This window comes from Chrysochloris asiatica, unplaced genomic scaffold, assembly GCF_000296735.1.
Source record: "Chrysochloris asiatica unplaced genomic scaffold, ChrAsi1.0 scaffold00155, whole genome shotgun sequence".
NCBI lineage: Eukaryota > Metazoa > Chordata > Mammalia > Afrosoricida > Chrysochloridae > Chrysochloris > Chrysochloris asiatica.
The window spans coordinates 5,740,478-5,751,008 of record NW_006408673.1 but is presented as its reverse complement, the minus strand read 5'-3'; the positions used below and the strand labels follow the sequence as shown (position 1 = coordinate 5,751,008).

Genomic DNA, 10,531 nt, shown 5'->3' with positions numbered 1-10,531 from the left:
TTATATGGCGTAGGAGTTGGTTCTGACTCATAGTGACCCTGTATAGGGTTTCTGAGTCTATAAGTCTTTACGGGAGCAGAAAGCCTCATTTTTCTCTCATGGAACATCTGGTAGTTTCGAACTGCTGACCCTGAGGTAGCAGCCCGATTCATAACCACTACATTACCAGAGCTCTGTGTTTTTATGTATTTTAAAAAATGAGGAAAATAATTTGTAAAATTGAAAAAGCCTTGAAATAAATGACCTTAGCATCAATCAACTTCATTATAATATTTGAGTTTGTCTTGTCAAGCTGCCCTTTGAACTTTTCTGCTCAGCTCTTTTACGTTCTCATTGCTTCTGTTTGCTTTCACATCTCTACACTGTAAAGCAAGTTTTAGAGCCTATTCTGACATCCATATTGGTCTTTCTTTTTTTTTTGTCTTCTTAATGACCATTTGCTTTCTTCCTGTTTGATGTTCTTGATATCATCCCACAACTCTTTTGGTCTTCCATCATTAGTGTTGAATGCATCAAATCTGTTCTTCAGATGATCTCTAAATTCAGGTGTGAAGACCTGGAGTTAGAAAACCAAAAGAGAAAAACATTTTCAATGTTTATCAAGTAGAGGGAACTGAACAAAAAATTCCAAGCTTCGACTTGAAATATTGAATGATTCTATGGGAGTCCTGGTATGGTGCCACAGGATAAGCTGCTGGTCTCAAGGTTGGTTGAACCATAAGGTTGGCCATTCACATTCTCAGCTGATCCTCAGAAACCATATGCAGTATCACTGTAAGTCAGAAACAACTCGACATCACTTAACAATAGCAACATGGGCAAAATATTGAAGAAACCGTCCAAAGCAGATGCAAAAACACATACAATCACTGTAACAAAATGAAATGGTCGATGTTCACCCATTTCAAAGAGGTAGAACATGATCATGAGCCTATGATACTGAGGAAGAAATCTAAGGTGCGTTGAAGGCATTGGCAAAGAACAAGGCCCCAGAAATTGATGAAATACAAATTGAAATCTTTCAACAAACCGATGCAGCACTCGAGGCACTCACTTGTGTATACCAAGAAATTTGGACTACAGCTATCTAGCCACCTGATTGTAAGAGACTATATTTGTGCCCATTCCAAAGAGAGGTGACACAACAGAATTCAGAAATCATTGGACAACATCATTAATATCGTATGTAAGAAAAAAATTTGCTAAAGATAATTTAAAAATGGCTGCAGCAATACATTGACAGGGAACTGCCACACATTGAGGCTGGATGCAGAGGAAGATGTAGAATGAGGGACATCATTGCTGATGCCAGATGAATTTTGGATAAAAACAGAGAATACCAAAAAGGTTTTACATGTGCTTTATTGACTACACAAAAGCTTTTGATTGTTTGGCTCACTTAAAGCTATGGACAACATTGTGAAGAATGAGTATTCAGAAACCCTTAATTGTTCTCGTGAGAAACCTCTACATAGAGCAGATGATACAACCTTGCTTGCTGAAAGTGAAGAGAAGTTAAAATACTTACTGATGAAGATCAAAGACTCCATCCTTTGGTATGGGTTGCACTGAAATGTAAAGAGAGCAAAAATCCTTATCAATGGACCAATAGATAACATTTAGATAAATGGAGTAAAGATTGAAGTTGTCAAATACTTTATTTTGCTCAGATCTACAGTTAACACTCATGGAAGCAACAGCCAAGACCTCAAACGACATACTGCATTAGGCAAATCTGCACAAAACCTCTTTAAAGTGTTAAAGAGCAAAGATGTCAGTTTGAGGACTAAAGTGTGCCTGACCAAGCCATGGTATTTACAGTAACCTCATATGCATGTTAAAGTCAGACAATGAATAAAGAAGACCATAGAAAAACTGATGCATTTGAGTTATAGTAATGGAGGAGAATATTAAAAATATCATGGACCGCCAAAAGAACAAACCATTCTGTATTGAAAGAAGTATAGTCAGAATGCTCCTTAGAAATCAGGATGGCCAGATGTCATCTCTCATACCTCAGATATATTATCATAAGGGAGCAGTCCTGGAGAAAGATACCATGTAGGGTAAAATAGAGAGTCAGCGAGAAAAAGGAAGACCCCAGTGAGATGGACTGGCACAGTACAGTGATAGTAGCATTGGGCTCAAGCGCAGCAGTGATTGTGAGGTTGATGCAGGACTAGGCAGTGCTTTGTTCTGTTGTGCATAAGGTTACTCTGTGTCAGTTCCAACTCAATGATGATACCAGACAACAACAATAATGTATCAAGTTGATGGCATAACCACACATAGAAAGTAATTTTTTCATGAAACTGTATAATGCATTATTTTGACTGTATAGCCCCAGTAGCATATGCTTAAAGGATAAAAGTTCCTTAAGAAATCTTAAACTTTTTCTGACCAGTCTTATTTTTGTAATAATATTGGTTTAGTGCTCTGAAATTAATATAGATATATTACAGATTAAACAAATTGATAATTATATTGTCATCACAATCAAGGCTTTTAATGTTTGAGAAGAGCAATGCAAGTTAAATATAGAATAAAAAAAGAAGCAATGTGAAAACAGGGAATTGTAGAAGCAGACTTCCAATAGCAATTTAACACCATCATGGTTAGGTGCCGTTTAGTTGATTTCCACTTTTAGTGATCCCATATGACAGAGAAGATCTGCTAGGTAGAACTTTATAGGCTGTCATCTTTACCAGACCAGCTGGCAAGGTCTTTTCTTCCATAGAGCCACTGGGTGGGTTTGAACTGTCATTCTTGTGGTTAGCAGCCCAGTACTTGTGTTACCAGGGCTCCTTTTTTAATCCTATAAAACTGTATTTTTTCTTGTTCCAAATGTTGATAAATACATTGGTTATTGTTGTAATTGTTATTGTCAAGTTCTGTCGATTCAGTTATGTCACATAACGACCCTGTATAGGGTTTCCAAGAAGCAACTGGTGCGTTTGAACCACCAACCTTGTGGTTTGGACTCCAGTGCTTATCCTACAACACCACAAACTTGCAAAAGATATAAAAGAAGATGATTTTTCATGAAGAGTTTAGTTATCAAGCAAACCAGAATGTCTCTGCTTTAGCCAGCAGTTTCTCTCTCATCCAAAAGCATATGAGAATCCAAATATAAACAAAAATCTCTTTATGGTTAGTTCTGATTTAGAATAAAAGCAGTGTTGGTTATCTTAATCCATTTAACAGTATTTATTCATTGGCTGTTGTAGGAACCATTACAAATTCTGTGGCTAAAAAGGCAACATAAACACATAAAGTTCCTGACCTCCTGGAATGGTGTATAAATCCTCCAAAGGATATTAATGGCTAAGTTAGCTTGATGCCGCTACTACCAGAACAGAAATAGAATGCCTGCCACAAACAAAATCACAATATTCATATTTATGTGGTAGAACATACTTTTCTACATATGTTGAGGACTAACTGTCAAATTTTTTGGTTTCTGTGCTTACCTTTTATAATCTATATACTGACTCTTTGCCTTGACAGTGTACCATGGTGTCAAACACGTTAATTGTTTTTGTTGTTAGGTGCTGTCGGGTTGGTTCTGTGAATAACAGAATGAAACACTGCTCAGTTTTGCATTAATAGTGTCCTACTTTTATGAAACTTTACCCATCACCATTGGAATTGGATGTTCATATTCTCTAGGATAATATGTTACGGATGGCTGGTGTAACTCATTTTGTAGACATTTTTCACAATTTGATTTCTTATTTTAAGTTCTTGAAGCACCTGATGCACTCACTACAGCATAAAGAAATAAGCAAACATAATCTTGTTTATGCTAACTTAATGCTTGTCTAGAGCAGTTTATGATTTCTAGAGGTGAAAAGTATATATATATATACATAAGTATAGATGTATATGATACAATTTTTAAACAGTAGGAAGAGATCTACCAGTTTTAGTTGGAAGTGCTCATTTCTGCCAGGGGCTGATGCTAATGTTTGGAAAGGAAAAGTGAGACTAATGGGATCACAATACTGGACTGGAAGTTGAATTCACAAAGGAGTATTTGCTCACCTGGTTCTAATGGGCACCTCCGCTGCTCTCTCAGTGGTACAGTGGTGCCTGTACCACTGGGAAGAAGCTGCCACCACTGCCTCTCCAGCTTTGTTCCTGGCACTAAGCCATGTCTCCTACAGTGACACTATATTTGAAAAGCTGCAGCATCACTGTGGGTTTTGTTCTGCATCTGAATGCTTTCATGCACCTTTTCCTGAAAGGTTGCTTGGTAAATGACTGCTTACTGTGTGATTTGCTGGTAACTGGTGTAAAGCCAACCTTTTTGTTTTGTTTTGTTTTGTTTTTCTGTTGTAGTGTTTTATACCAACTAAGAATTTTGTGTTTACTGGCAAATTTCCTTGGTTATGGTAACCAGAACATGACCTTTTCCTGAGAAAAGAGAGGAAGATTACCTCTACATACTTTTACATCATGGCTTATTTTTTAGGGTCTGGTTGGTTTCTTTAACTTTGTGTTTTAGAATTACCATTAGAAAATGAACAAACTTGGAGATCCATATTAGAGTACTGGCATTGCTTGGAAACAATGAATAAACCAGTTTGTGAGAATTGTGTAAATATAAGAAGGTAGGGCTTTTTTTTTTTTTTTTTTTTTAAATAAGCAGTCATTCCAATTGAGTGTTAGGTACTTTGTATAAAAGGTGTTAGTATGCTCTTATTTTTAAGCAAAATTAATTTTAATTTGCATCATTGTTGTTAATTACCATCAAATTGAATCTGACTCATGGTGACACTGTATGCAGAGTAGAACTGTTCTATAGAGTTTTCAAGGCTGTGATATTTTAGATAGTGAGCCTTGTCTTTTAAGGCACCATTGGGTGTGTCTGAACTACCAACCTTCTGACTAGAACAGCACTTATAACGTGGTATCCGGATTGGAAGAAGGCTCATTACCAACCTGCGATATGCAGATGATACAACCTTGCTTGATGAAAGTGAAGAGGACTTAAAATACTTAACTGATGAAGATCAAAGACCACAGGCTTCGGTATGGGTTGCACCTCAAGGTAAAGAAAACAAAAATCCTCACCACTGGACCAATAAATAGCATGCATATAAGTAGAGAAAAGATTGAAGTAATCAATGACTTCAGATTACTTGGATCAACCTTCAACACTCATGGGAGCAGCAGTGGAGAAATCAAACTATGTATTGCATTAGACAAATCTGCTGCACAAGACCTCTTTAAACTGTTGAAGAGCAAAGATGTCAGTTTGAGAACTAAGGTGCACCTGCTGTATTTTCAATAACCTCATATGCAAGTGAAAGTTGTGTAATGAGTAAGAAAGGCCATAGAAGAATTGATGCTTTTGGTGTTGCAGGAGAATATTGAAAGTACCATGGGTTGACAAAAAAACAAATAGATCTGTGTTGGAAGAAATACAGCCAGAGTGCTCATTGGAAGCCAGGATGGCCAGAGTTGGTACTTAGGACATACTGTCAGGAATGATCAGTCACCGGAGAAGGATATCCTGTTTGGTAAAGTGAAGTGTCGGAGAAAAAGAGGAAGACCCCTAACAAGGCTCACATGGTACAATGATTGTGAGGTTGGTCCAGGATCAGGCAGTGTTTCGTCCTGTTGTGCATAGGGTTGCTATGAATCAGTACCAACTTGATGGCACCTAAGAACAACAACAACAGCATTTAACCAATGCTCCACCTACAGTTTGTATTGGTTTTATAATATTGAATATTATGTGTGTTTAAATATCATGACTGGAGTACCTGATTTTCATTTTTCATATTAATGTGTATCTCAGAATTTTTGAGGCATTTTAGAATGTTAATAGCTTACATTAGTACCTGATTTTTTAAAATTTTCTTCTCTCCACACCTTTCTTAGGTCTTTCAACAGTTGACAATTTTCTTTTGTGTCTTATATTGCTTTCCCAAAAGTAATCTTAGACATTTTTTCAAAATAAGTTCTCTTTTGATGCTTGGTGCTTTAAAATTTTATTTGGACTTTCTTCAAACATAAAAATTACAAAAGCAAAATTAAAATAGGATATAGAACAGGTATATACCCTTTGCCCTGATTCCCTATTCTTAACATTTGCCATTTAAACATTTTTATATGCTCTTTCTCCTTCTCTCCCTCTTTCATTCTTTTTCTCTTTGTATGTCTACATATATCTCTATGGGCATAACTATATAAAAATATTTTTCCTGACTCTCATAAAAGTAAGCTACTTTCTTCATGGTTTTTAACCCCTAAATATTTCAGTGTGTGTCTTTGAAGAATAGGAATATTTTCTTATGTAAGCATTGTACAGCTACCAGTTTCATAAATTTATATTGGTGTAATACTTTTATCTCATCTACTATCCATTTACTAATTTTGTTAGTGGCCTAATAATGCATTTTATAGAATTTTTTCCCCCAATAATACATGATTCATTCTTGGGTACATCGTTGCTTTTAGTTACAAGTTCTTAGAAGTCACTTTTCCTGTAACCCTACTTAATAACTTGTATTTTCAAAGTATTCTTTCAAACAGTCTTTTGATGATATCCTCTTGTTTTAATTTTCATTAGACTGTATTACAGCTATTCAGGTATACTGTCCAAAGGGGCTTCAGAAAGTTGTGGAAAGTGGAAGTATAAAACAATGGAATTTTTCCACAAACTTTTTGAAGCCCATTTGTATAATGGACTTTCATTCAAATCTCTTTTAAAAGACAGACACTATATGAGGGGGCTTCAAAAAAAGTCTGTGGGAAAATTCCATTAACTTTTAATTTCATTTTTCCACAATCTTTTTGAAGCCCTCTTATATATAGTACTTAATAGAAATAATGTCTATTAACTTGATGTTGTAGTCCAGATTCCTTGAAGAAATTTCAATGTGGATCTCATTAGCAGATCATTTGTAGGTGATGCTGGATCATCCTGAGAGTATTCTGTCTAGTACCACAGGAAACTATATAAAATTACTATTTTTCTTTTAAACTATTTAAGGATACTCATAAACTGGATATTCCTTAAATGAGGCGCTCACAAATACTGCTTAAAATACCTTAATGGTTCCCAACTCTGTAATATGATATCAAAGGTCTTGCCCAATCTATAGGCCTAGTTCTCCAACTTGCTAATACAACCCAGTCATTCTGAACAAGTTTGTTTGTTGTTGGTACCAACTCATAGCGACCCAACACACAAGAAAACGAACCTCTGCCCAGGCTAGTGCCAATCTCGATCGTTGCTACATATAAACCCATTGCTGCTGCCACTGTGCCAATCCGTCTCATTGGGGGGTTTCTTCCTCTTTTTCTCAGACCCTCCAATTTACCAAACATGACATCCTTCTTTAGTGACTAGTCTTTCCTGATAATAAGTCCGAAGTATGAGTGACAAAGTGTGGTCATCCTGGCTTCCAAGGAACATTTCTGATTATACTTCTTCCAACACAGATTGGTTTGTTTTTTGTCAAAATAAGAATATTTTAAATACTCTTCTCCAGCACAGTAACTCCAATGCATCAATGCTATGGTCTTCCATATTCACTATGCAAGTTTCACATGAATATGAGGTTATTGAAAATACCATGGCTTGTGTCAGGTGCACCTTAGTCCTCAGGCTGATATCTTTGCTGTTCAGCACTTTAAAGAGGTCTTGTGCAGCAGATTTGCCTAATGTAATATGTCACTTGATTTCTTGACTGCTACTTCCTTGAATGTTGATGGTTGGTTCACGCTAAGTAAATTCTTTGAAAAATTCAATCTTTTCTCCATTCATATGGATACTGTTTATTCATTGAATGGGAGGATTTTGTTTTTTTTTACATTAGGTGCAACCCATACAGAATGCTATGGCCTTTGATCTTCATCAGTAAGTAGTTTAAGTCCTCTTCACTTACAGCAGCAATGTTGTATCATTTACATATTGCAAGTTGTTAATGAGTCTTTCTCTAATCCTGATGCTACATTTTTCTTCATATAATCCAGTTTTTCAGAAAAAAGGTATTTGCAATGAAAAGTCATTGGTCTTACAAAATTCTATCATGCAATCTCTAGCGTCATTACTAATCTCCAAGGTCATATTTTCCAACTACTAGCTCTGGTAGCGTAGTGGTTACGAATCGGGCTGTGAACCTTAAGGTCAGTGGTTCGAAACTACCTGCTCCGCGGGAGAAAGATGAGGCTTTCTACTACCGTAAAGATTTACACCCTCGAAAACCCTGTACAGGGTCGTTATGGGTCAGAACTGACTCGACGGCACTTAACAACAACAACAACAATCCTTCCTCTTAAGGAGCTCTGGTAGCGTAGTGGTTACGAATCAAAATGCAAGGTCAGCAGTTTGAAACTACCAGCTGCTTCAAGGGAGAAAGAGGAGGCTTTCTGCTCCCATAAAGATTTACAGCCTCAGAAACCCTATTCAGGGTCGCTGTGGGTCGGAACCGACTCGATGGCACTTAACAACAACAATAATCCTTCCTCTTGGTTTCCAGCCTTTGCATTCCAATCGCCAGTAATTATCAGTACATCTTGATGCTTTTTTAAATCAATTTCAGACGGAAGAATTTAGAAGAATTTTTCAATTTCATCCTCACTGGCTTTAGTGGTTGTTGTATAAATTTTAATAATAGTGGTATCAACTGGTTTTCCTTGTTGGCATATAGATCTTGATATACTCTTTTTGGTGATGAATGCGATGCCATCCCTCGTCAATGTGTCTTTCCCAGCATAGTAAATTATGGTAATTGTCAGATTCAAAATGGCCAATACCAGTCCATTTCAGGTCACTAATGCCTAAGATATCGATGTTTATGTGTTTCATTTCATTTTTGACAACGTCCAATTTTTCCAGATTCATACTTTGTACATTCCAGGTTTCTGATTATTAATGGATGTTTACAGCTGGTTTTCTCAATTTAAGTTGTGCCTCATCAATAAATGAAGCTTCCAAAGGCTTTATTCTGTTTCCATTTGTAGCCTCTGGGTCAACTCCAATTTGTGAAGGCAGCTCTTCCACATCCATAATTTGAGTGCCTTCCAACTTGACAGTCTCATCTTCTGGTACTGTATCTGACAATATTCTGGTGCTCTTCATCATGTTTCAATATTCAGCATTCTGGTGTTGAGAGTTCCTTTTTATAATAAATATTCAGAAGTAGTTTGCCTCTCCCTCTTTCTAGTCTGTCTTCACCTGGAAGCTCAGCTGAAACCTGTCCACAGTGGGTGACCCTGATGGTATATAAAATACCCATGACATAGCTTCCAGAATCATAGCAACACACAAACCACCACAGTACGACAAATTGACAGAAGAGTGGTGGCTGAACAAGTTATGCTTTCCTAAATGTGCTAGTCTTGGTTTGATGCTGTAGGATAAGCACTGGACTGCAAGGTCAGTTTGAACTGCAAGTTTGGTGGTTCATACTCACCAACCAGCCCTCATAAACCCTATACAGGATCACTGTGAGTCAGAACCAACTCAATGCCACTTAACAGCAAAAACAACAAATGTGTTTCGGCTCCACCCCCCATTCACCGAAGTCAACCTCGGGTCCCTCTGTGTCACTGGGACCAGACTCCGGGACCCCTCCAAGAAGTGGCTGAAGGGAGGTAAAGCGCTCGAACTCCACTCCGGTGCCAAAGGCAAGGATGAAAGAAGCGAGGGCAGCAGGTACCAGGAACAGTGCAGGGGCCATGGCAAGAAGTGGAGGGGTCGATGGAGTCTATGGAACATGGTCGAACTCAGCCCATATCTTCATTGACGCCTTTCCCCCTCTTCCACTCACCAGTAGACCAACGTGGTCTCCAACAAGATTACATGCCTGCTTCTGTGATCCCTTTGACTACAAGTAGTTTTTAAGCAGGATGCTATTACATTTTTATGTATTTGCTTTCCCTTGACATTCCTGTTGTTCATTTCTAATTTTGTAGAATTGTGACCTGAGAAGGAACCTTGGTGGCATAGTGGCAAGTGCACTATACTTTTAACTAGCTTCAAGATCAGCAGTTTGAACCCACTGGTAGCTCTGTAGGAGAAAGTTAAACTTGTCTCTATTTGTAAAGCTTTACAGCCTTGGAAGCTTTAGAGAATAATTCCACTCTGTCTGGTATTGGGTCACTGTGAATCAATTGAGTAGATGGCATTGGTTGGTAATCTGAGAAGATGCTTTGTAGTATTTTGATGTTTTAAAATTTATTGAGGCTTGCTTTGTGGTGTAACATGTTATTATTCTGGAGAATGTTCCATGTGCGTCAAAAAAAAAAGAAGCAATACCAGCTAATAGACACCAGAGCAACACAGACAGTTAACAATTGCTAAAATTACTCTGAGTTGAGTGCTAAGAGAAATGAAAAGAGAAGCCCATCTTCTGATCACATCTACCAGGAGGCAATCAGAAAGCTTAATATTAACAACATATTCATCTAACTATTGAAATCATATCTAATTATTGAAGATGCCCAAGAAACAACAGAAGATCTCAGCAATGTCCAGACATAAGATAGAATAACTGTATTAAATTAGCTGGAG

General features: G+C 37.3%; 2 protein-coding genes across 3 annotated transcripts in view; one reads left to right on the top strand and one right to left on the bottom strand.

Moving 5' to 3' along the window:
• LOC102838876 (nurim-like) overlaps nucleotides 1–9,698 on the bottom strand; it is a 16,999-nt gene extending 7,301 nt beyond the window's left edge. Inside the window, exon 1 of the mRNA XM_006870883.1 lies at nucleotides 9,539–9,698. Within this exon, the coding sequence (XP_006870945.1) occupies nucleotides 9,539–9,698 (160 nt within the window). The remainder of the gene's footprint in view (nucleotides 1–9,538) is intronic.
• The window catches only part of LRBA (LPS-responsive vesicle trafficking, beach and anchor containing), a 944,588-nt gene that overhangs the window by 776,569 nt on the left and 157,488 nt on the right, over nucleotides 1–10,531 (top strand). The gene's annotated exons all lie outside the window — the stretch shown is intronic.